We start from the raw sequence: 27,859 nt of genomic DNA on the forward strand, positions 1-27,859 counted from the left end.
AACTTGGATGCTGGTGTTGACTCAGGGATTTGGTTTTCTTCCAAGAAGAAGAGTAACTGGCAGTTTCAGCTTTATGTTAGCGCCCTCTGGAGAACCATCTAAGCCCATGATGTCCATCAATCTATACAAGCAAGTAGAAACGAAGATCGAACAACAAAATAAATACGTCCCTTTGTCTTTGAAACAGGGGTTTGAGTCGGCGGTGTCATAGATAAAGTTGCCTCTCGGAGACTCCCTCTCTCCCATGGTAAATTAACATTGGCTAGAGGACAAGGATTCAAAATAGGGCGCTCTAGGAAAGAGGGGACACAGGATACCCTTGTGGGGGGGGGGGGTCTCTCCTGCCACATTTTGAACAACATTTGGTGCTCGATTGTGATTTGCACCCTCATAATAATTATGTGATCATTGTGTTCTTTAAATCTCATCAGGAATGCTTCAGAGGCTGAGGATTTGAAAGTGGGAGGTGGGGGGGGGGGGGGGGGAGATGTTACTTCCCTGTACAAGAGGCAGAAATGCAAAAGAATGTGAACATCAGGGGGGAGCGGGACACACCGGCATTCACATATCGGACATGGTTTAGTTAAGAATCCATTTGGCAGTCTGTGCTCAAGTTGCATCTCGGGCAACACATTTCTGGACGACAATGACTAGGTTTCATGAAGTTTTAATTAACATGAGTCGTGAGGCGAAACACCACGAACTTCTTTCTGTCACGGAAGAAGGAAATATGGGGGAAAGGGGTACCCCTAGACTTGTGATATGTTATTGTAGATTTTAGTATACCTGTGTGACGATAGCCAATACGGTATTACCTGAAACAGCGCCCTCTTTTGAATTAATGTCCACCAGATCGCAAGTAAGGGCCGCGTTTTGCGTAGCTGATGCAGAAAAATAACTTCGATCTCAGACTTGAAATCAAATGTAGAGTACTCGAATTTGTAATATTAATAACACTTTATATGCGCAAGTTTCAAACAAAAATAGTTGTTCGTAAAAAAAAGTCCAGATGCCAACAGTTATTTCACAAAATTTAAAAAAGAAACAATCAAAAGTTCATGACAAACCAAACGGTGATTCATTACGATGACGTTGATGAAAGTAACTTCGGCTGAAAAATAGACTTGTGGACAAGTCGTTAAATGTCTCTCGCGGTGAAAGCCTAATTCCGACTCTATTCCGAATCAATCCCCGCGATATTCTCACGAGACTTCTGGCCCCGCGAGGCTACTGCTCTCACGACTACGGTCCCATTTAGAGGGGAGTAGAAGTTGGCAACCAGCAGTTCGCGCGAGAGCAGTGATCTCGCGAGAGCACCGCCACAATTCGACTATCTCACCGCGGCAGACCATTAAAGACTTGTCAACAAGTCTAGCTAAAAAGGGACTCACTTGTCTTGTAGGTCTTTGGCAAGGTCTTGACCCCCAGGAATCTGTCTAGTGTAATGTTGATATTCAGACCAGGACCGTACATACTTCACATACAGTGCCATTGTGGAGTCCACCAACAACTCAATAGTGTCATCTCTGAATCAAAAAACAGATCAAGAATCATGAACCATCAAGGGCTGGATTTTATAAAGATCTAAGAATGATCTTAAGGCAATACAAAGGCATTTAATCAGCATCAAATTCAAGCAATCTCGCATGCAGAAGAGAAGAAAACCTGATCTCATTCAAATTTTTTTCTGGTGACAGTGATCGTTCCTAGAATAATGTCTCTTGTGTTGCGAAGTGTTTCCCACAGTTACGGGCCTTTTCCCACTTGGACTTCAGTAGGATGTCGTGGGTGATCGGATAAGAGCACCGAACTCAAGCTCAGGTTCGAATGCCGGTCATGACACCTGTGTCCCTGGGCACAATACTTAACTACAAAAGTGTCTGCCTACCATGAGCTGACCCTCATTCAGCTCATAGTAGACAGGCACTTTTGTTATTGACTAACGCCGGCTTGGCGGTCGGGGCACCATACCCACGAAAAGCAGCAAGCTGCTACATCAATGGATGATGTCATCGTCAGCCAATCACCGTGCAGAAAAACCATGCCGTTTAATGGTTGATTTTTTCTTACCGGGAGTTTTGGACTACCGGTGGAAATCGCTGTATCCTGACTGGACTATAGCTACGATCCGGTCTCACTTTTAACATTGCCGGGAAGAATATGAATTAATTTACCCATATATACTAGTTGGGGACTGTTGCCGACATTCATAACAGGTAAACTTGCCGTGTTTTTGTGACTTGGTTTCTTTCTTTGTGAAGCCATTTTTTACTTACAAATTTCTCTTTTTAAAATTCGAACTCCACCGATTTTCTTCATACAAAACGAGATAAGCTCTTCATTTCAATGGACTGCTACATATTTTCTGTCAATACTTTTCAGACAAGGCCGAAAAAGACTGAATTTCAGAAGCCCTTAATTAAATATATAGTAATTATATATTCACACAGGGGTCACGCACGAAAAACGATGAATAAGTTCCAGATAAAAGGAAAAGAAATGTGGTGACCTGCGGGTAGACTGTCCGTAGGTAAATCGACCGTTTTAAGTGAAATGCGGACTGACAAAGATGAGCTAACATCCAATGTACATTTAATTGCCATAGTCTAAGGGCGTTGTTGAAAGAGTGTGACGTCAGATGCAAGTATGACTAAGTCTCCTCGTTAGTCTTGGATCACACAATCATCAAACTATCTATTAACATCAATAATATGTGAGGATTTGTAAACATTTTGTTTTAAATCTTTTTAGCAGTTTGTACCCAAATACTTCATAAAATTATAACTGACATGTTTACCATTTTGACACCTGCTAATTCTTTAGCATCAAACACACAAGAACCTAAACATGTTTTAGGTTATAAAACGGATGCTTTGTTGAAATTCTAAACACTGTTTTAACAGTGATATAATAGGTGACGCTGATGTCAATCGTACTTGTCTATGCACAAAGAACTATTGTTCGTCTGTATCCCCAGTGAGGGCGCTGTTTGGGAATGTGACGTCATATGCAGTGGGTCATTTGGTATCTGCATTGTTAATGGTACAGCAATGAGAGTTTACCTGATATTGTCTTCGTATGGTATGCGCGTCTCATCCGTTTTGCCTTCAAGTGATTTCACACAGTCGGTGGTATACGGTCGTAAAGTCACAGAGTCCATCTAAAAGGATTAAAATGTTCGTCATAATTACCATGTGTGTATCTACTTGCCAGGTAGAGTTTGTTCTTAGAGAAACTGTCTTGCGTAATTCTACTACCGAGGAGTAGATTGTTCGGGTGCTCGGGAGACTTCTCAGTTCTGAAAAGAACTCGGATGGTATAGAAAAAAACTGGGACTTATATCTCTTCAGTCTCCTGATGATGACTAGAGCAAGCTAGTCGAAATGTTGAGACCAATATAAGAACTAACTCCGTGGTAGTACAGTTAATTACGATCCTATAAGCTAAAGTAGTACTACTTTAGCTTATAGGATCGTAATTAAATGTACTTTAGCTTATAGGATGGTAATAGTTAGCCCTGGCGGCCTTACACTTTCGTATTGTACTACATGGTTAGGATCAATATTAGCTCTTTGTGACGTCAGCACACACTCATGCAGCTGGTAGTACAGCATAGGGATAGCCCTGGCGGCCTTACACTTTCGTATTGTACTACAGTGCACAGAGGAAGAGTCCTATATAGGGCTAGGTAATAGTGTTTATTAGGGGATCTCAAAAATACGCTAGATTTTTTACCGTACCGGTAAGTGAGTCGCGGCTGACTGCTAATGTAAAATGGATCTTAGTGCTTTGTGAACTCCAGCCTTGGCCATCAAACTATTTTGTGCAAAATATTAATGGCGTCAGTATAGTAAGCCTTTTTTTTAGTAGACTGAAAAGAAAACCCAATTTTCAGTCAATTACTGGTTCATTTGTTGTGCAGTAACAGGTGATACCCTTCAAGTTATAGTCTCAAACGGCCCGAATGACATGATCTTTGACCTTTTAGGCAGTGTATTGCATGGACTCTGAATCTCTTTTTAGAACACTGTATAAATATACAGATATTGCGGTTTTCTGTAGCGTCACTAACATAACAATTAACAAACCAATTACGTTTTCTGTCAAATGTGCCAAACTATCCCTACAACGTCTGTAAATGTTTTACCTTTTACAAGACTAATTAATGAATTTCAGTATCATGACGTTTATGTCATTTTCGGCAAATTATTTTGGGGTTCGAGCCCCAGTCATGGCAATTGTTTCCTTGAGCAAGGCACCTATAACAATCTGCTTCATAAAAGTTGAGACGGTAGTGCAGTCTGATCTCACATCCAGGCTCCAAGTGGATGATACAGTTGCCTATCCTTATGGACTGTTAAGGTTGACCCTGTTTCAGGTACAGTAGTAGGTTATACGTACCCCTGGTGACACTGTTGATCGGGGTCGGAACCCCAAACCGGTTTAAGTGTAGCCCTCACCTTAAAGTGGCCGTCCGGCCTTGTTAGGTTGGCGATATAACTCCAATTGGTCTGGGTTCTTTTTGAAGGCAGAAACACAACGTCAACAGATTCACATTTAACTTTTCACGGTTTAAAGATAATGATGGTAGAAAGCTTCCCTTAAAATATTACTTACTGAAGTGCTGTAGTTTTCTTTAAGAAAATTAGTAAAACAAGCCACGAAAATTATTCTAGCATAGGGCCAAAAACTTATTTTCGTAACATTTGTTACTCATTTCTTAAAAAAAAAAACATATTCACCTCAGCAAGTAATGTTATAAGGGAAGCCTTCTACTATCATGATCTTTAAAGTGTGTAAGTTTATTGTAAATCTGTGGAAATTGTGCTTTGTGTTACAAAAAGTACCAAAATCCTTTAAAGGGAAGGTACACGTTTGGTAGTTACTCAAAACAAATATTAACTTAACAACTGACTTTGTAACGAGCATTGGAGAGCTGTTGATAGTATCACACATTGTGGGAAACAACTCCCTCTGAAGTATCGTAGTTTTTGAGAAAGAGGCAATTTCTCACTAAAATAATAAAAGACTTCTAGCTAGAAGTCTTTTATTCATATCTGAAAGCACATAAATTCGTCCGACAAGGGTGTTTTTTCTTTCATCTTTTTCTCCCAACTTCGATAACCGATTGAGCCCAAATTTTCACAGGCTTGTTATTTTATGCTTATGATGGGAAACACGTGAGAAGATTGGTCTTTGACAATTCCCAAACGTGTACCTTCCCTTTAACAAAAGGGGGAAAAACCGCAGACAATTCCTACTGATTACCTCAATGACAGTCTGCCTGATTTTCTCATTCTTGCCCACATCACCTTCGACACATGGATGTATTTTGTTGTACCAATAAATGGCTATGCAACCAGACGGCTTCAAAACCCTATCAGCCTGTTTGAAGAATGCCTCTTTGTCAAACCAATGAAATGAGGTAGCACAAGTCACGAGGTCCACAGAGTTGTCATCAGCAAACAGTAGATCCTCTGCACTTCCAACTCTGTCATAATAAAATTACAACAGAGAACAGCGCCTTCTTTTATTGTTTCAGGTATTTTTCAAAATGTCCACAGATTTAAAATTAAACTAACACGGTTTGAATGTAACGACAGTAGAAAGCTTCCCTTTAAATATTACTTACTGTGGTGCCGACAGGAGTAAAACAAGTCGCAAAATAGTTTTCGTCTCAGTGAAACGAAATTATTTTAGCTCTTAAAAATGTATTTATATCATAACATACCATAACTGGTTAATACGTTTTTACAGGCTCAAACTGAGACGAAAATTATTTTCGTGACATTGTTTTACTCATTAATTTTGTCAAAAACTACAGCACCTCAGTAAATAAGGGAAGCTTTTTACAATCCTTATATTCAAACTGTGTAAGTTTAATGTAAATCTGTGAACATTGTGATTTATTTAAAAAAAGTACATAGACCCTTTAATGTATATAATGTATAAAAAGAGTGAAAATTCCACTCTCTTGAATGGTGGTGTCACTTTCGCTCTTATGAGACTCTTCCTGGGTGAAATTGGAACGAACTTTATTCTAAATCTAGTTGAAAATACCCGTATTTCACTCTAAAAAGAGCTGTCCGTCATGTGGCACTTTGCAAGAGTGGTATGGCGGAAAAAACGATTTTCCCTCACAAAAAATTACATCAAGGGAGTACCTTAAATTTAGAAGATTGTAAATACGTTTAAGGGTAGCATGTGATCGATTTCACAAAGAACTTACGACTAGTCATAGTAGACATTAGAAACTTAAGGCTAGTCCTAAGTCAGGACGAGCAGTTCGTCACAACTCGATTAAAGACACTGGACACTATTGGTAATTGTCAAAGACCAGTCTTCACACTTGGTGTATCTCAACATGTACATAATATAACCAACCTGTGAAAATTTGAGCTCAATCGGTCGTCGAAGTTGCGAGATAATAATGAAAGAAAAAACACCCTTGTCACACGAAGTTGTGTGCTTTCAGATGCTTGATTTCGAGACCTAAAATTCTGAACTTGAGGTCTCGAGGGAGCCGTTTCTTACAATGTGTTATACCATCAACCTCTCCCCATTACTCTTTACCAAGTAAGGTTATATGCCAATAATTATTTTGAGTAATTACCAATAGTGTCCACTGCCTTTAAAGACTAGTCCTAACTCTTTGTGAAATCCACCATCTGACGTCACACTTCGAGACGCTCGTGAATAACGCCAGATACCTACCAGCCTTGAGCACCTGGCAGGATCCTACCAGCCGGCAGGCCAGCCTTGAGCGCCTGGCAGGATCCTGCCAGATGCACCCTTGACCTCGCATCCATTTCACAGGGAGATTCGCAGTCAAATCACACGTTTACATTTATACAATCATAGTGAATAAAACAACATTACATTATGTACAATCATTTTGCACACGCTGCAATGCCAACCGAAAGTGCAAGCTGACAAATCACATCACCTCGGACCAATCTTTCTCTCTCCCCTTTTTCTGAAGCAAAGGGGGGGGGGGGCAGGCATGCGCCCACGCCCCATTGGTCCGCGCCTGACTATGTTTTTTTTCTGATCAGGAGTGTGTTCGAGTCCCATGAGTCTTGCTTCGTCCTTCGGTCGAAACGTATGCCGCGCCAGGTCCCGTGTGTTGAGTAATGCTTGTAAAAGAAGTTGCACTATTGTAAAGAGAGGGGTTTACCCTGGTGTTTCTGGCAAGGTCTGGTAGCAATAATATAGGCATACAACTCATTACCTTGTATACCCCGCAAGTGTATATTATGGTTGCTTTGTCTCATAAAATCACTCATAAACAAGCTCCATCCAGTTTGATATTTCGGCGCCAGTATGGTCAACATGACAGACATAACGATCAAACTAAATGGGCCACCAACTTTAAAACCAAAACAACTTGTAATACATGCCTCATTGGCTGATGTTTAAAGACACTGGACACTATTGGTAACTGTCAAAGACCAGTCTTCTCACTTGGTGTATCTCAACATAATATGCATAAAATAACAAACCTGTGAAAATTTGAAGATAATAATGAAAAAAATAAACACCCTTGTCACACGAAGTTGTGTGTTTTTTATGGTTAATTTCGAGATCTCAAATTCTAAATCTGAGGTGTCGAAATCAAACTCGTTGAAAATTACTTCTTTCTCGAAAACTATGTCACTTCAGAGGGAGCCGTTTCTTACAATGTTTTTGACTATCAACCTCTTCCTATTACTTGTCACCAAGTAAGGTTTTATGCTAATAATTATTTTGAGTAATACACAATAGTGTCCACTGCCTTAAAGTCTAGAAATACAATAGTACAATAGGATATATCAAACATTTTAACTTACTGGAATTCAACATTTGTTGGTTTATCTGTTCGTCGTCTGCCTGCTTCAGTTTGAGCTTTACTCACATCAACACCGACAACTCTTTCAAAGTGTGGGGCCAGCGGTATCGTGTTTTGACCACTTCCGCATCCTACGTCAAGGGCTAACGTCTGAGGTGGCAATTTCTAAAGTATTAAAGCACGTGAAATATTGTAGCTGGTTATATAATATTAATTATTGGTTATTATATCGTGCTTCACACAACATTATTACCCCATATATGGCCAGCACATAAACGCCACAAGAGGAGTTGCATTTCTTCAAAACATATAAATTTAAAGACACTGGACACTATTGGCAATTGTCAAAGACCAGTCTTATCACTCTCACTTGGTGTGTCTCAACATAAGCTAGAAAAGTTGTTGGGATGGCGTTATGTTTTAGAACAACTTTTCTCTTCGTGTCAAAATATGTGTGGTGTATTCCGGATTCGAAGCACGACGGCTCGAAGTGTTCGCTGCACAGCGCTGAAAAAGACGTCGGACCGGACCACTATTGCTCTTGCGAGTCTGACTTTCGCGGCCCACAATCGCCCATACTTAGGATCTGCAGGAAACGCATGCAACTTGACCTCATCTTTAGATGTTTTGCTGCATCCAGCAGCAACACGCCTGGTTGGCATTGCCGGAAAAATGCTTTTTTTTCTCGAAACATACAAACTCACGGTTTGGACCACACAATCGCACATGTACTTTGCACGTGTGCTTACTCTATGCATTGCACGCAACGTCTGCCTTAATTGACGCCACAAAAAGGGTAGGCGGAGTCAGCCCCCCCCCCCCAAACAACTTTATCTATTTGTTAACTTATAAATCGTGACAAACAATTACTCCAAAAATTGTTTTATTGTTCATAAGCATATACTCTTATGTTTGAAAGAAAGAAGACAAAAATATCTTTCCAGCTGCACCACAAAATGTGCAAGATAGGTAGATGCAATTAGTGGTGGTTGGCATGACCCCGTTGTGAAGCACACAAGTGTATATACACCTGCAAAACCGTGGACCTCCTTATTGTCCCTCTTTCGTTTATACTCCAAATTAACCTTTTTTGCAACAGCTCCCATTGGTTTTCTACACGTTTTCCAACTGTGGACCTTTCCCGAACCTTGGACCCTACTGTCCTCTTTTGTTATAGGTCCCCGGTTTGAATGATACCTATTACTCACTCATCACTCTTAATATGAATCAATATTTATAAAAGACACTAGCTGTAAAAACAAAACAAAAAAACAACAACCGGAATTGTGGTCTCTTAATTTACAATCTGGCAGTATTTTTTTCAATTTGGCATACTCTCTGAGAATACGCTTTTGGTTTAAATGACTCACAACGCTGCATAAATTCATGAGTTAATTTAGGTCCTTTGCCATTTCTACCTCCATGATAGAGCCAAACAAGGCCATATTCAATATCAATATAGTTGTCTATAAACCGGGGACCTACAGATAAGGAGGTCAGGGTACCTGGTCGGGTGCAAAGTCACCAGTTGTTTTGTTGTAATGTAATGTTAACAACCAATGAGAGCTGTTGCCAAAAGGTTAGTGTAAAAATTGTAGTACATGTAAGGGTATGTACGTGTACATCTATCCCGATTGCAGTGTTTTGGGGCGAGTTTGTATATATGGTGTGACTAAAGTGCTATTCATACGACAGCAATTTAACTGGGGTCCCTTGCTTAATTTTAGCATGGTTGTCAAAATGTAGCACTGTTTGACAAGATTTTGCAAAAGAACTTAGAAATATAGGAACAAATTGTTCTCAAACGGGAACGAGGTACATTTTGTAAAATTTCACAACCATGCTAAATTATTATCACGGGACCTTTGCTATACTGATCTCGTGTGAATGTGACTAAGAACATATTGCCCACCAATGTACTGCTGAGCACAACTATATTATCATGCAGAATCGGATTCATGTTCGTATAACTGTATTGTATTTGAGCTGGTAACCGTTTTCTGGCAAGCACATTTTTGCTGTGAGCCTTATAGCTTTTTTGAGTGCTTATGCAGCTCGAGGTCGTTCGTGGTTATGGACTCCGTCAGTGGTGACTGGCGTCCCAGAGCTAGCTAGGTGTAAAACAAAAAAAAAACACGGAAAAGTTCGTTATTCGGTTTCTTTTTTCAACGATCGTTCATCAAGCAAGGAAATAGACCTACCTTCAGCAGCAGGTACTGCATGACTCTCTGGATGATTTCTTGCGGCCATTCCGGACGACCTTCTAGATACAGATCGGCATGATTCTTGCCTTCAAATTGGTGGGTGGTTTCAGCCGGAAGAGCCATGGTCTGTGATCTAGTTCCAAGCCTTCAGTAGTTCAGTACGAACCCAAGAGCGCCGAGGGTAACAAAGGCTCGCTATCTGTTGCTGTAAAACACGTGTGAAATCAGCAATGTAATTCGGTATCCGAACACGTCAGATACCTACGGGTATAAAGGTCTGTCTAGAACATAGATTGGGTCGATAATGTCTATAATGTTATTATCTCACTGGTTATGAGTTGTGTCTGTCTGTAAACGGTGCACGAGGTACACCCGGTCTGTTGTGCACACGTACCTCCACTGACCACCGATCGCAAAAATGACGTCCCTGGTATTATATATAAAGTACATTGGGTGCGTTCGATTAGCTCCCCTGGGTCGACCCCGCGGTGGCTCACTCGGGTGAGCCCCTGACAAGAGCTAATCGAACGACCTAACTCGCCCCTCGTGGTAACGGCATGACCCACTCCACTCCACAAGCAGGGCACTGGGAGCTGACCCCGGTGAGCCCCGTGAAAGCTATTCGAACGTACCGGGGCAGACCGGGGTCGACCCAGGGAAGCTAAACGAACGCACCCAGTAATTCCGTTCGTAGCGCGACCTTCTAGAATCTACGGAAGTGTTTTTAAGACACCGACAAAAATAATCCAGGCTCCACTATTCGCCCGGCCGGGCGGACTGCTAGTATTCCGCCCCGGGGCGGATTACTATTCCGCATGGGCGGATTATTATCGCCCGGGCGAACTTAAGGGTGTCGGGGATTTTTACTTTTATGTTGGGGTGCTTTTTGCTGGGGGAGGGGATATATGAATAGGCGCAACCGATCGTGGAAGGTGTTTTGGTGAATTGAAAAAAAATCAAAAATGTTGGGATAAGTTTGGTCAGAACACGTTTTGCTAAACATTTGGCGCGGTTGTAACATAACTTGATGACTATGTAAATCCCCGACCATAATCACCTTATACCTACATCATTCACACGAAGATTCCCAGTCAAATCCTACGTACATTGTTTACACACTGCCTGCATCATGCAGACGACCGCAAATGTAGCTGCAAAACGTTACCACTGACCAATCAAAACAAAGAAATAGAAAGTTTTCGTCACTGACGTTTATCTAATAAAAAGCGGTTTTCTGGCTTCTGTAAAACCCTTCGTGGCCCCCTTGCAGCTCTGTATGTCCCTATATCCCAAGGGGAAACCACGCCTTTTGCAATTTTTGTTTGCAGTTTCTTATGTTTTTATTATTATAAATCTGGACATATTTTGCTACCATTTTTAATAGCAAAAAGCCTACAAACAGAAGCGAATTTGGTCAGCGGTTAAGCACATAACAAAGTGATTATGCACACTGTGAACATTCAACTTTGATTCGTTTCTAAAACGTTTTATGGGAAAGATGCATTCTCGTATGGGCATTGACACAATACTTTTTTCCAGTTTATGTCCAAATCGATCATTCATTCCCTGTAGAATAATTCCACTGTGAACTCATCTCCATGGTGTCTTAATTAATTTCTGTTTGGTCACTTTTCTGCTAAAGACACCGTACTATTTGTGATTGTCAAAAACCAGATTTCTCACTTCGTGTATATCTCAACATAATTTAGCATAAAATAACAAACCTATGAAAATTTGAGCTAAATTGGTTGTTGAAGTTGCGAGATAATTATGAAAGAAAAAACACCCTTGTCACACGAAGTTGTGTGCTTTCAGATGCTTGATTTTGAGACCTCAAAATCTTATTCCGAGGTCCCGAAATCAAATTCGTGGAAAATTACTTCTTTCTCGAAAACAACGTTACTTCAGAGGGAGCCGTTTCTCTTTTTTTTTTTTTTACTATCAACAGCTCTCCATTACTCGTTACCAAGTAAGGTTTTATGATAATAGTTATTTTGAGTAATTACAAATACTGTCCACTGCCTTTAAAGACCTCCTTGAATGAAGACGGCGACAAGTGATATGATCTTTGCTAGAATAAATTTCACATGTTTTCAATCAATAACACATTTAAGTTCACGCGAGATAAGACGGATTTCAATTGTGTAAAAAACAATCATTTTAAATATCCTTCTCCTGTGCTTCGAGAAAAGCCTTGTTACGTCATCACTCATGTACGTCATAGTGGTAGCTCCAATTTGTAAGTTGCAGAGTTATAGCAGACTCCCACACATGACTTGAAGTATTTTCATTTTGAAGCCCGCCGTCAACGGCAGAAGTGTTTCTAGTTTTTTCAGAACCTGGAGGTTGGGGCCTAATTTTTCGGTCGATAATTACGAAAAATCCAGTGTAAACACTTCAAAACTTGAAATAAATGACAGACAAACACAAAACAAGTTTAAACCGTATTCCTAAGCACATATTCTCTTCAAGTATTTCTTTAATGCACTTCAATCAAAAACGTTTCCATGGAAGTGTTCCCACCATGCATTGTATCTTTTACATAATGTAAATAATGTCAAAACTTATTCAATGTTGTATACACATACTCGTTAAAGATTTTAACTGCTATGATGTAGTTAAAATCAAATCAATCAATGCTTTAAAGGCAGTGGACACTATTGGTAATTGTCAAAGACTAGCCTTCACAGTTGGTGTATCTCAACATATGCATAAAATAACAAACCTGTGAAACTTTGAGCTCAATCGGTCATCGAAGTTGCGAGATAATAATGAAAGAAAAAAACACCCTTGTCACACAAAGATGTGTGCGTTTAGATGGTTGATTTCGAGACCTCAACATCTAAATCTAACGTCTTGAAATCAAATTCGTGGAACATTACTTCTTTCTCGAAAACTATGGCACTTCAGAGGGAGCCGTTTCTCACAATATTTTATACCATCAACCTCTCCCCATTACTTGTCACCAAGAAAAGTTTTATGCTAATTATTATTTTGAGCAATTACCAATAATGTCCACTGCCTTTAAGACAAAGATTATTGTTAGCTTTAAAAGAAAAATTATATTGTAAGGGATCTTTTTAAAGTAATTCAGGTCTGTCCAACTACTTGGGGCGGGGGGAATAGACATGCCCTAGTTACCGAATAATGCCAGTCAACATCTGTTTTGTAACACACCTCGGTCTTAAATAAGGAAATTAATGTGTAATGAAGAGGTTTTCAACTAGTGGTTTTCAACTAGTGGTTTAAACCCAACGAGGCCTGGTTCTCGATAATTTTACCGAGATGAAAGAAATCATTTAACAATTATAATGTTTGCATTTATTTCACTTTTTGACCAAAAAGTGATGATGTTTTTGACCGAAAAGGTATTTATGAATGGGAACCAAAGTGTGTTGAATCGGTTTTCAACTAGTGGTTTAAACCCGCCGAGGCCTGGTTCTTGATAATTTACCTTGACTTAGTCTCGGTAAAATTATCAAGAACCAAGCCTCATTGGGATTAAACCACTAGTTGAACACCTCTTCACCACACATTGATTCCCTTATATATACAATGTATAGGGTGCGTTTGATTAGCTTCCCTGTGTCGACCACGTGGTGTGCTCATTTGGGAGAGCCCCTGGCAAGAGCTAATTGAATTATCACTCGCCTTCTCGTGGTGACGTCATGCACCTCGGGCCAGCCCCAAGTGACCTGCTCCACAAGCAGGGCACTTGGCGCTGACCGGGGTGAGCCCCTGGAATGATGTCAAAGCTATTCGAATGTACCAGGGTAGATCAGGGTCGACCCAGGGAAGCTAATCGAATGCCCCCACAGTAAAGTTTTGTGGTAATACCATGTAATGATAATGATGAGTTGGGGTGGTTTATGTTGACTAAAAGCATTGTGTTGACTAAAAACAAATGTTGTCGCTACCTTTCACTACTTATTTTGGTACGCAGCACGCATTGCGGGGGGAATATTCGAGGCAGGCTCCCAGGTTTGTATTTTATAGTCCTGCCACTTAACTAAGTAGTACAATTTTCCTCCTTCATTTTTCTTGTCCGTGATGCGTTCCACTATGTACAAATCTGAATCTGTGTCTGAAAAGAATGGAGAGTTAAAGGATTTGGGTACTTTTTCAAAATGTCCATAGATTTACATTACACTTACATGGTTTGAATATAATGATTCTGGAAAGCTTCCCTTCAAATATTACTTACTGAGGTTCTGTAGTTTTTGAGAAATGAGTAAAACAATGTCATGAAAATACGTTTGTAAATGATTAAAATAATTTTCGTCTCATGAGACGAAAATTATTTTCATGACATTGTTTTACTCATTTCCAAGAAACTACAGCACCTCAGCACGTAATATTTTCAGGGAAGCTTTCTACTACCATTATCTTCAAACTGTGTAAGTTTAGTGTAAATCTGTGGACATTGTGTTTTTTGTCCTACAAAAGTGACACAGACCCTTTAAGTCGCATAATGTTATAAATTGTTTGTAGAGCAACTTTATTTTGGTTGTTGGCCCATTATGAGAGTGTGATGAGACTTGTGCAAATCCGTTCTACTGTGAACCCCTTACCAATGGGGAATCTGTTTGGTAAAACTAAAACATGCAGATTTTGAATAAGGAAAAGCGGTTTCATCAATTCCTTTTTTATTTTGTTTTGACGCCCTGATTACTTAAAAGGGTCTACATATCTTTTTCTAACAAAAAAAAACAATGTCCACAGATTTACATTAAACTTACACCGCTTGAAGATAATGATAGTAGAAAGCTTCCCTTCAAATACTACCTACTGAGGTGCTGTAGTTTTTGAGAAATGAGTAAAACAATGTCACAAAAATAACTTTTGTCTCAGTCTAGCATGTAAAAACATATTATATGTAACCAGTCAGGATATATACCAACACTGGTCAATATGTTTTTACATGCTAAAATACTACAGCACCTCACTAGGGAATTATTTTTTGCGGATAGGAACTAGGTTATTTTGTTCTTCCAGCCTCTGTTGGGATGCATTGATACCAAAGGGAGAAATTAAAGATGGCTGCACCATGATAAAGGTCTATACAGCTACCATTGTCTCTGTTGATAACATGGGTTAAGTACATACCTTTATTTGGCTCCATCATACTTTGAAGGGTAGCCAAGTCTTCTGGTATTTCTACTTCTGTGACAGACACATAAAAGGGACATCCTCATTTAATATTTTAACCAAAATTGTTGTTTAATGTTTTCATTATTGCCACTAAAAAACAAAACAATTGTGCCAAATTCTACAAGTAAACCTAGATGTCAGTTGTATACGGTGAAATACAGCAACTGAATTGGTTGAACTATCATTGTGTGTGGGTCACAGACACGCTGTATTTTGGTGAATCTTACGACAGGTGTGATACAAAATTTATCTACAGAAGGATCCACATACAAAATGAAATGACAAACCTTGCTCGAGTGTGTTTACTTCAGACAGCAAAATACCAGAAGTAGCAGGCTCAGGGTGGATCTCAGTGTTAACTCCACCTGCTGCCTGGCAAGTTGAAGTAGAAGCGTTGTCTGAAGAAGGCTGTGGGGACACTAACATAGACCAAGAAAGAAACATTAGTGGATCAAACCCAATTAAATTAATTCAATATGTCATTATATTTTCTTCTCGGCATGCAATCTTAGTAATAAAAAAAAATAATTATAAAAAAATATTCGAGATGAGTATCATCAACCAAACCTATTAAAATGTTCCTAAAGGATTAGTCAATTCTAGTAAATTCTTTCCACTTTTAAATTTTCTCAAAATATTTGGTTATTTCAACACCTCCGTCTGTGCTGTAATGTCGATATGATAACCAGTTTTTGTATGCACTCTTCACACCCGAAGTGCATCTCAAAACGCTTCCAACATTATTACCGCATTATTACAATGTATGCAAGTACATTGTAGAAAACACATCTGATAGTGTTTAAGTATTTACACTCGTCCCCCATAGTGATGTTTACAAATTCATCATTCATGTAGCGAGAATAGTTCATCTGAACAATCATGTTTACGTTTAGAAGAACATCACAACTCAGTGCCAAACAACTACTTTGAAGAGAGTTCCGACTTTTGGAAGAAAAGAAAGAAAAAAAACCCCACAAATTTCACAAGCCCTTTTTATATATATTCATAAATACCTCAGACAGTTTCGCTATTCCTCTTGATAATTTACCTCGACTTCGTTTCATCAAGAACCAGGCCTCGTTGGGATTAAACCACTAGTGGACTACCTCTTCACCACACATTGATTCCCTGATTAATTCGTTCAAATTTTGCTCTACATGAAAAATCCTACAGTCACTATCTTATATCTCCTGGAGTGTGAAATCAGGCGATAACCTACTCCCAGTTTTATATTGCGCTCTGCGTATTGTGAGTGTCAATGTGTCCCGCTCTCATACGGTCAGTGCAAAATTTACGTCCTAAACTTTGCGCATGCCAAATCAAAAGCAAACCTAAAATCATTGACTTATAATGAGGCTGGTAGATAAATTTGTGATCAAACTCACGCTCGTGGAATACAAACAAGTATAGGGCGCCTGCGTTCCCATATCCAACTTTGCCTTTCGGCCTCTTTGAAAAAGGGACGCTGTTTGTTGCTATGAAAGTCATCATCTCGTAGGGCAAACCGTATGTGCATCCACACGCGTACATCAATGAAGTACGCAGCCGCAGCATTCCCGGTTTGATTTCTATGGCACATGCACGCACACAGGTACGTACACCCGCACCGATGTCATGTTGTAGGGCAGATTTTGAACAGTGACGTGACGTCATATTCAGTACGGTCTATTCCAATCGCGTTTGTGTGACAACTTTCAAAAGTACTAAACCAAAGAATGTGTGTACCTCTGAATGATATACAGTCCTTGTTCATAAGGATGTTTTGGAGGGCCTTTTTACTATAAGCTGTCGGCTTCTTCAGAGGGATTTGTGGTGGTAAACCATCACATATCACTCTGCCCTCCTGGACAGCCTTGTAAGACAGCTGCTTTTTCCCAGTGACTGCCTCTGTAAATGTATCAAGAATGATATTAACAATTAACAGAGACAAGGGCTCCAATGTTATTGACACATCCAGTAGTAGAAATCTTGCTACTGTTTTTTCTGTAAGAAGTTCAGAAATTATTCAATAAAAATGAAACTTGTATTCAGAAGATATAAAACTGGTTTTCTTTTAAAAGTATAGAAATTATTCAATCGAAATAAAGACCTAAAAAGGAAAAATAATTAGTTATCCTATGTACTCCTCCGCCTTTGAACTTGCCAACAATTCTCAACAGTTTTTCTAATTGTAAAGCAGGCTTTACTTAATTTTGTTAAATGCAACTTTTAAAGACAGTGGACACTATTGGTAAATGTCAAAGACAAGTCTTCTCACCTGGTGGATCTCAACGTATGCATAAAATGGCAAACCTGTGAAAATTTGAGCTCGATTGGTTGCGAACTAATAATGAAAGAAAAAAACAGCCTTGTCACACGAAGTTGTGTGCATTTATATGGTTGATTTCAAGACCTCAAATTCTAAATCTGAGGTCTCGAAATCAAATTCGAGGAAAATTACTTCTTTCTCAAAAACTACATCACTTCAGAGGGAGCCGTTTCTCAAGATGTTTTATACTATCAACCTCTCTCCATTACTCATAATCAAGAAAGGTTTTATGATAATAATAATTTTGAGTAATTACCAATAGTGTCCACTAACGTTAAAGGGTTTGGTTACTTTTTGTAAGACACAAAACACAATGTCCACAGATTTACATCAAACTTACACAGTTTGAAGATATGATGGCAGAAAGCTTCACTTAAAATATTACGTGCTGAGGAGCTGTAGTTTTTGAGAAATGAGTAAAACAAGTCACAAAAACAATTTTCAAAAAATATTTTAGCACGAAAAATGTATTTTCGTGACATTGGTTAGGTTCAAAGGCGTCTTGTCACTGGTTCACCAGTAAACTGTTCTTTTTTAAAATTTTGTTTATTTAGCCAGAAAACCAACAAACTTTACTTCTTGCATTTCCCCACTTCCTGACCCTTATCAAGATCGATATTCATTTTGGTTTGACCCATAAACACTGATGTGTGTGCACTATATACTCCCCGAGTTCTGTGGAACAAATTAATTACAGGCATATTACTCCAGTGAGATTCGAACCGAGGATCCTTGCAATTCTAGAGCAGTGTTATACCCACTAGACCACCAAGATTGGCCCGTAGCTAGAGGCAGTTCGAATTCTATGTTTTAGCAGCGGCTACCGAAAAGATTTAATAGATCTATGTTAAATTTGCATCTGGGAAAGAGAATACTTCTTTTGACCACCAATTGAGTCAAAGTTGTCACAGGTTTGTTATTTTATGCCTATGAGATACATCAGGTGAGAATATTTGCCTTTGACAATTCAAAAAAGTTTCCACTGTCTTTGTGTGAGGTTCCTTAACCTTAGTTACATTATGCATTTAGTGTGCAACTCGTATTATGATTCATGTGTCTACGAAGTTCCTTAGAAAACAACAAGAAATGAAAAAATTCTCCCCCAAAATATGTACCACTTATACTTACTGTATTTTTCATTGAACAGCTCCATCACACTAATGCGTAGCTCTTCACGACTGGCTTGCCTTACTGAAGCGTGTTTATCTGCCCCAAGAAAAAGTACAAATAATCTTATAATAAGCCAATAACAAAAACTGTAGCATACCTTATTTATAACAGTCGAAAAATCAATTCTGTTCAACTAAAAACTTCAACTGTTTTATAATAAATGGAAAACAAACCTTTATTTATTGCGGCTGCAATCATCCTTTCGCCAACATTCAACTCTTCTCCAACACCCTTCCCTAATTTACTCCCAAATGTGCCTTGGAGTCCCAATCTTGGGTGACTGCATACCAGCAGCCAGTCAAGGGATTGCTCATCTACTTGTGAACACTACATAAAAGGCAAACATTTTAAGAAATAGTTTTAATCAAAACAGCAAGAGAATAACCCAAGTAAGAGGTTAATTGTATTAATCTTCCAGTGCGTGCTAATCCTCAAATCAGATGCTCGAACCAACCTTCTCCCAGTGTTTAACTCAAGACACTATACAACATTTTCCCAACTTTTTTCAGTTATAGACTCCTTGGTCATTTTAGCACATAATCCAAGTAAAAGAACACGGAACAGCTTTGTGTTTGTTCACAAAAACCTAATGTCTAGTTATTGTTATTAATCTACAATGTTTATTACCATTGTTTCCACACAACCAGCCATTTTCTTCACATATCCCTGGAAGGTGGCTGTAGATCCCAACACTTGAGGAGGTTTTGTCCCCATCTTGCTGGCCATTTCCATGTATTGAGCCTTGTTCTCTTCTGATAACTTCTTCCATTCTTCTGCAGCTTGTTTAAATCTCTTCTTTTTGTCACAACCGCCTAAATAATAATATTATTATTAATAATAACAATAATAATGCATTTATAAAGCATCTATCTAGAACACTAATCCGAGGCGCTGGAGAGAAAAAGAAACCAAAAACAAAAAAGTTGAAAAAGAAAAAAAAAAAGGATCAAAAGAGTGCCTAGTTAAAACGACTTAGGAAACAAATTGGTCTACATGTAGCACGAGTATGGGGCTTTATAGTTGTCTACATGTAGCATTTATAGACACCACCTAACCCAAGCTTAAGAGTATGGGGCTTTATAGTTGTCTACATGTAGCATTATTATAGACACCACCTAACCCAAGCTTAAGAGTATGGGGCTTTATAGTTGTCTATATATATGCACCACATAACCTACATGTAAGCTGAAGAGTATGATGCTTTGGATAACACATTGTTAAGATTTCAGTATGTAATGTTTAAATTTCTTTGTTTGGGGATGCCAGTCCGAAGCCATACCAACGTTAACTGCCGTGTAGCCAAGGATCACACCCAAATTACGATACAACCTGGGAAGCGGCAGCCAGGGGGGTCACCTTAAGGGGATGCGACTTTTTGTTTCAGATATCAATATAAACCATAAGGGAAACTGACAGTCAGTTTTCCTTGTGGTTTATATTGATGTTATTATTATTATTACTACAATTTCATTCTGTTTACCTTCAGAAGACAAATACTGTTGCATAAAACAGTGATATGCACTTGTTTTCCTCTTGGTAGTGTTTGGAGTTCTTCTTGATGCACCCTGCTGACTGATTAGTAACAACAACATTAATAGGATTTGAAACTTTGCATGATGGAATTACGATATGAAAATGTTGGCGGTCACACCAATTAATGACTATCTATAAATGAGTTGGGGTTGGGGTGGTTCTGAAAAGAACTCTTGGTTTCAACTTGATGATTCAATCAGTATGCTCTGATCGTCTTTCTGCTTTTTTCAAGAAGACGATCAGAGCATACTGATCAAAACGTCAAGTTGAAACCGCGAATGAATTTCCCATCAAGGATAATAAAGTAAATGGAAATTGAAATTTAACCACAGATTGATTTCCTGTCGTTGAAGAATTTTCAGTGTTACTGTGTTATAAAATGGTTTTATATGGCTCACTTTACAATCCACATAATGAAGTGGTGATCCCCACAAAGAAATACTTTTGGGAAATCTCTTAGTTACAACAACCTTCAAATAGGGTTTGTATGCGCCAATGAAAAAAACAAAACTAGAGAACTACTGCAAATCATAAAAACAGGTTTACTTGGAAATGGGATGAAAAAAAAAATAGGAAAAAAATTAGGACAAACCAAATCAATCCCAACTGAGGCAAAATCAAAGTCACAGGCAAGACTCCGTCCTATCTAAATGGTTTCCATGACTCTCCTTAATCCATTGCCGGAGACAGGAACTGGGCTCCACACACAAAAACACAGGGCCCACACAAATTACTTATTCATAAATACCCTAGACAGTTTCTCTACTCCTATTGGTGGAGAGCGCGTCACGTGGGTGTGCATAAACCTTTTGTTAATGCACACTGGAGCTCTGTTTATGCACACTGAGCTGGCTTCCGCGTGTCGGGTGCGCAAGATTATCATGCGGAATGCGCAAATCATAGCTATCAGCGCGTAATCTAAGCACAAGCCACGCGCCTCGAACAGATTCTTCACAAAGTTTTGGAGAATAAAAATTTCAAACCTCAAATTTTCAATTGTTAAAGTGTCTAAAACTGTATTTGTTTACATTTTAACAAAAGGGCACTTCTGAATGGGAATAAAAGAGTAGTGACTTGCAGGGTCGTTGCCACCGGCCGTGCCGGCTTTAAACGAATGTTAAAGAACTCTTTGCTACCCTTTATTCCCTTATTTAAAAATGGAATGGAAATATCAAGCAACAAGAGTTGTTCAAGTTAAATTAAATTTCTATAGACGTGTCCCTTATACCTCAAGTGTTGAGTTGACAGCATTACAAAAAACAATGCATCATTCAATAAAAGTGTACATGTGTTGCGTATGACAGTGAATTTTTCTCGCACGTACACTTGCAGTAAACAGGCATGAGAATGGGCGATGATAAAAAAACAGGAAAAAAATTCAGTTGATCGGAAATGTCAATATTCCATCATTTTTGTGTGCGAAACACACAACACGAGCGCGCAGCGCGAAGTCCCCTACGGCCGGGGTCCAGGGCCCGCTTAAGGGCCCTGGGAGCTCTGGGTATTTTAGAAGCTCTGTGGTGATCTCTGATGCATTTCTGACACCTATTTTTCCAGGTAGAAGTGAGCTACTTTTGTGTGATTTTTCCTTTTTTTTATTTTAATAATAGGTTTAAGGGAAAATAAGGAATGTAAAGCTCAAACAATTCAAACAATTTTGGGTTCGCCTGCGATTTTGTAACAATTCCGGAAAAAGAAAGGAAAACAAAAAAATAATAGTAATAATATTTAAATTTTATCCCTTATTTCTGCCCTTGAAAATGCTTTTTTTCTCACCAACAACCATTTTCACAGGTTCTTGATTTGAAATTCGGTTGTGTAAAAGAAATTCTTTTGAAATTAAATGTTTGTGATTTTAACGATCCGTCGGCGACGCACATTTTAAAATAATATTATTCTATATATCTGGCGAGAGCGATGTGTTTTTGAGAAAGAGGTTGTTATTCAGCATAGGGTATAACTGGAACGAGGTTGAGATTAGACCCCAACATAGAAATAGAACCAATGAAGAAAGCACGTCGTCCGGACGTACAGTGTGTTCGCTGGTTCCCAATATATCTTTCGCTGGTTGTGAGGCAGTAACAGGTACCAGTTTTCCATGGCCTGCCGGCGATCTCAGATTCGTGCCGCGCCGCTCCGCTCATTGGTTCGTGTACAAACCTGCACGTACACAGTACACAGTACACAGTACACATGGCGCAAACACGTGCATTGTTTTTTCAGAAGACTTTCAAAAGTCTCCACACGTGTTATCTTTGCTGCAGCAGCAAGCGCATTACACGCAAACATTATTGAACCATACCACTATAAACGAAGCAAGGAATGAGGCAAGTTTATACATCTGTCGCTGCTGCTGCATGCATGCGCGATGCTAGGAAGACCACAAGCCGTAAACTGGGCCAGTTGCTGGACGGCAATTTATTGTTTAGTTTTTAGGTGCCGTTTTTTTCATGAACGCCGTACGTGTGGATCCGCGATAATAACAATTACAAAGGTAAACTGACATTGTCTGACTAGAGAAGAGGGATTAGAGAAATCCAAATGTATACCCCCAAAAACCTACCCCCCAAATTTTATAGCAAATTCACATCGAACTCGGAGACCACAATTTTGAAAGGAAAAAAACCGGAATTCCGGTTTAAACCGGAAGATTCTCATGCCTGAGTAAATGGAAACCAGAAACAAGGGATTTTTTTATCAAAAAGACTTCTTAAAATAAATGAAACTTTTAATCCAAAAATTGGCGTGCAGAGTTAGTTCAAGATGCATAGGAAACTGTGCAATTTCAAAGCATATTTGTGTGGATCATTATATTCTACTTTTAAAACATCTTTCTAACCATGCGTTTAATATCAAACAGTCTAACACAATTTTCACATCCCAACTTGCCCAATAAAAGGCAACGTGTCCCTAGCAGCTAGGAATGACGGGTGAATTAAACATGCACCCTTGTGGTAAATGTGTAGGAGTGAACCAATGCAGAAATTAGGGCCTAAGTCTGGAATCGAACCAACCCTCAGTGAATGGACAGAACTTAATGCTATCATTAGTTTGTTGAATCTTACCGTTCTCCATGTTTCATGTTCAGAAAGCCGGCCATACATTCAGCTCCAAATACCCCTGTGGTGTCAAGTTGACAAGCTTTATTTTGGGCCCTTTGAGCATCTCCAGTTTCGAAATCGCTAGAATCCTAAAAAATAACATTAAAAAAAAAAGGAAATTCATGACATATACGCAAATTTATAAAAAACTTCTCCTGGGGCCAAGTTTCTTTTTGAATGATTACACAAAGGAAGCGGTTGGTATTGCTACAGCTCAGAAAACAAGGAGCCGGATGAAGTAAAAAGTATACCCGAAAATTGGGTCAGTACACTACAAATATTTGATTTTTTAGAATTTGTCCCAATAAAACCATAAAAGTATTTTGAGAAAACATTTTAACCTTTTAAAGACGCTGGACACCTTTGGTTATTGTCAAAGACCAGTCTTCTCACTTGGTGTATCTCAACATAAATGCCTAAAATAACAAAACGATGAAAATTTGAACTCAATATTGGTCGTCGAAGTTGGGAGATAATAATGGAAGAAAAACACCTTTGTCACGCGATGGTGTGCCTTCAGATGCTTGATTTTGTGACCTCAAAATCTAATTCTGAGGTCTCGAAATCCAATTCAAAATTTTTAATGGGAAATTATTTCTTTCTCAAAAACTATGTTTCTTCAGAGGGAGCCGTTTCTAATGAATGGTTTTTACTATCAACAGCTCTCCAACCAAGTATTAGTACGTTTTTATGCTAACATTTATTTTGAGTAATTATCAAGAGTGTCCAGTGCCTTTAAATACATTTTCAGCTTAGTTTCCTCTGTAAGTAACAATGTAGAGTTTTACAAGCGAAGTATCAGATAAAATATGTTATTATTATTATAAATAACTTACAGGAGCATCAGAAGAGACACAATCATCATAGTCATGAGCAAAGTCATCAAACTCTTCTTTTGGAATGAGCATGTAATTATTGTATTTGGGATCGGATTGGCTGGTTCCTGAGTTGACTTTTCTCACTCGCCTAAAATCACCATCAAGACGTTCGAGCAGATTTCCATTTTCCTTGAAGAAAAAACACAGAAGAATGTTTTATAATAGCCTAATTATGCAACAGGTCTAAAAACATGCCCCCTTATTTTTTTGGGTCCAATTGCTTACCACGTTTAACTAATTCTTTTGTAAATCAAGCGCCCTCAACATCAGGTTTCAGGTGCTCCCATAATTCCGTACGAAGACAGCGTTTTAGCGTGTGCTTCGCTTGTCTTCAATTTCACAGATATTTAATAGGAGACATTGAATCCTCAGAATTAGTAACAGCCCATATTTATGAGTGTCAAATAAATAACTAGACAGAAGTTTCTGTTGAAAGAAAAACAAGGTGTTCGGTAAATGTGTCCAAATTAGCAGAGCTGATGCAAAGAAAAACATAACACGCGGACACGTCTTTGTAGGAAGTACTGTAATCATTTGCATTTTAGAACCAAGAAATATGAAACTTCAACTTCCTGTTTTGGCAGGAATTAAAGGTTAAATGGGGTTACAATTTGTACGAGATATCTAGATTTGCCCAAGAACTTCATGATGTAGCGGCAAGCTAAGTAGAAAGGCTTAAGGCTTTGCATGATGTGGCCAAGGGGTTAGGTCACCAAACTCAAACTCTGGTGTTTCTGTTCCAAGTTCCAGTCCTGACACTTGTGTCCTTTTTAAAGCAAGTCACTTAACTTTTATTCGGATGGGATGGATCGTAAAGCTGTTGGTCCAGTGTGTCGTATAAGGCTTAACAAAGGTACACCCTGGTGTTCCTGGCTGTGGCTGCTGAATGGGCCATAGCACCTTTAAAACCCTTAGCTGCTACATAACTGGGTCGCAGAACTCATAACTATATTTACTTACATGTATCTTCTGTAAAAACGTATAGTATACATGTAGGCCTACAAAGGGCCTTGAGTTGTTAGTAGACACGTGCTATGCAAGACTTTAACATTATTATTTTATTATTAAAGACAATGGACACTATTGGTAATTCCAGTCAAAATCCAGTGTATCTCAACATATGCAATAAATAACAAATCTGTGAAAATTGGAGCTTGATTGGTCATCGGAGTTGCGATAACTATGAAAGAAAAAACACCCTTGTCACACGAAGTTGTGTGCTTTCAGTGCTTGATTTCGAGACCTCAAATTCTTAACTTGAGGTCTCGAAATCAAGCTCGTGGAAAGTTACTTCTTTATTGAAAACTATGTCACTTTCAGAGGGAGCCGTTACTCACAATGTTTAATACTATCAACCTCTCCCCATTACTCGTTACCAAGTGAGGTTTTATGCCGATAATTATTTTAAGTATTTACCAATAGTGTCCATTGCCTTTAAAAGAAAGAAGTCTAAAAACACACTCAGTCAATTTGCTGATCTCTCAGATTTTTTTTGATTTTGCACTTAAATCAATTTTATTATTTAAAAAAAATAAAATTAACTGTTAACACATATTATTTTAAAATTCCTAAATAAGCAACATCTCACCTGTGGGCTTTTTGTGGAGGCTTTTCGGTTTTGTCTTGGATGAAAAGCATCTGCCAGTGGCACTTCCACGGTACGGTAACTTTTGCCCTTGCCTTGTATCAACTTTTTAACCGTAAGCAATTTAAAGTCTTTATGAATCTTGCGTTTTGGCATCTGTACTTATGATTGTAAGGGAAACATACACGTTGTAAGTAAAGGGGCAAATTATTGAAAAATCATAATTTAAAAAAATCATTATGAAGCATTTATCAAAATCAATGAATAACAAGTTGACCCCCACAATTGTAGAATTCAATCATTCATTGAATAAAACAAAACTAAAAGCTGTCAATTAGGTCTACAGCTTACACCTCAAACACTATTGGTACCTCAACTCAAGGTACCCAGACTCTGCTGTTGCTTTGGGTATATAGACCTATTGCATACGACGTCACACTCTCAAAAAGAAGGCAGATCATTTGACCATAGCTGTTCTCTGTGCATAACAACGTGCGTGTGACCTAAGCGTACCTGTAGCGTGATCCCTTGGGAGTGCGGGTCATGGTGTAACCTTTGACATGCAAATTGTCTAACCTTTGACATGCAAATTATACAGATAGTATCTGTATAATTTGCATGTCAAAGGTTACACCATGACCCGCATTCCCAAGGGATAGTAAATAAAGGGTGTGTTCGTTTAGCTTTCCCGGGTCGACCCCGGTGTGTGGCGTTTTTTTCCCCCAGGACGAATGTGTGCAGATAATAACCCACGTTCGTCCTGGGAAAAAAAAAACACCACACACCAGGGTCGACCCAGGGAAGCTAAACGAACGCACCCAAAATGAATGCCCCTGATGGCAGCTCTTTCTTTTGCATAGCAGTGTTTGATTTATGGTGGTTGGTTCATTGCGCAACAAAACTGCCATTATGGGCCAGACAACCTTGGGCACAACGGACACAGAGAAAGACCTTTATGTGTGTTTATATCCAACGATTTTAAGCAGAGAACTAGTTGCTATGACGTAACCCTCCTCCCGGGGCCGTCGGGAGGAGGGTTACGTTATCGCAACTAAACTAGCAGAGAACACAATGTACGAAAGGTGCACTCTAAATAAACGGTGATGCCTTTGGTCGTGAAAAGATTATTTTTAAAAGTAGTAAGTATCAACAGCTTTTAAATTCTGTACACTACAAAACCTCTCATCATCTAATTCTAAGGCCGCATTTGGAATATTGCGTTTAATTAAGGCTGGAAAACGGTAAACCCAGTAACTGGAGCAGTCTGCTCCTTTTTTCGAAATGTTAACATTCTCGCTAGTACGACCCAGAATGTCAAAATTTTGAAAATAGGAGTACAGCGCCACAGTTACTGGACGGGTCTACTACTACACTAGTACTAGTACTAGAAAAAGGTACCCTACATACATGTATGCTAAACACCGAGAGTAAAAAGCCCTAAATTGGGGATAGGCTAAACCTCTACACTCTTCTTCGAGGAAACTAAAATGTCTACAGTTACCTCACAATGCATCATAAAATTAGGTGTTTACTCACCACTGAACTGAGGATGTCACTGGCATAGGCGGTGCCTACTTCCACTTGGGATGGCGAATTTTTACGGTGATGACAACCTTGACGCCCGACACGTGTATTTCACCCGCCAAGTGATGTGGAGATCCCCCGTGCACCAGAACCAACCACACACTCCACACACAGAAAATGCGATGTCCCTCCTGGGTAAAGGGTCTCCACGAAGTTCACAAAAGATAAACAAAAAACGACGGCAGAACGAAGATAATGTCAAGAGTATGAAATGAAGATAGAAAACTGTCGCAATATAAAGCTGCAAAAACGCTGAATAGTGAAGGCAAAAGTCCCAGTCAAAACATGTGAAAAACGCGGTCAAAGGTCAGCAGAACAACACGACTGTTTCTGGTTGATGCACCATGGCGTGCCAAATGCAACAAAACACAACAGTATTTATGTACACAACGGTTTAGGCCGCTACATAAAATATACACTGCAATGCAATCCGTACCTTTTGGTTTGTGCATAAAGCGCTTTGGGTTCGCGCGAGTACACAAGTAGTAGCAGTACAAATAAGACATAGTGTGATGCA

The 27,859-nt window shown here is 39.1% G+C and overlaps 2 protein-coding genes across 4 annotated transcripts; both read right to left on the reverse strand.

The window, feature by feature from the left end:
- Positions 1-27,623, reverse strand: LOC117292111 (putative methyltransferase DDB_G0268948). 3 transcript variants are annotated; one of them, XM_033774034.1, is made up of 7 exons: positions 27,295-27,623; positions 10,030-10,231; positions 7,830-7,993; positions 5,269-5,491; positions 3,063-3,160; positions 1,392-1,526; positions 1-121 (listed from the first exon to the last, which is right to left on the reverse strand). In XM_033774034.1, exons 2-7 carry the CDS (start codon positions 10,153-10,155, stop codon positions 22-24), a joined length of 846 nt encoding a protein of 281 aa, XP_033629925.1. In that variant the 5' UTR covers positions 10,156-10,231; positions 27,295-27,623; the 3' UTR covers positions 1-21. The 3 variants fall into 3 exon arrangements, with proteins under 3 accessions (XP_033629925.1, XP_033629923.1, XP_033629926.1); XM_033774032.1 differs by having other exon boundaries at positions 10,030-10,237; XM_033774035.1 differs by lacking the exon at positions 1,392-1,526 and having other exon boundaries at positions 10,030-10,237.
- On the reverse strand, positions 13,791-25,914 carry LOC117292419. The gene is made up of 11 exons (XM_033774450.1): positions 25,762-25,914; positions 24,132-24,302; positions 23,260-23,384; positions 20,142-20,233; positions 19,289-19,473; positions 18,835-18,988; positions 18,620-18,697; positions 16,909-17,070; positions 15,471-15,602; positions 15,139-15,195; positions 13,791-14,116 (listed from the first exon to the last, which is right to left on the reverse strand). The coding sequence occupies exons 1-11, from the start codon at positions 25,912-25,914 to the stop codon at positions 13,956-13,958; spliced, it is 1,470 nt and encodes a 489-aa protein (XP_033630341.1). The 3' UTR covers positions 13,791-13,955.
- Positions 27,624-27,859: the final 236 nt, after the last annotated feature.

The sequence above is a fragment of the Asterias rubens genome, chromosome 7, assembly GCF_902459465.1.
Source record: "Asterias rubens chromosome 7, eAstRub1.3, whole genome shotgun sequence".
NCBI classification, from domain to species: Eukaryota; Metazoa; Echinodermata; class Asteroidea; order Forcipulatida; family Asteriidae; genus Asterias; species Asterias rubens.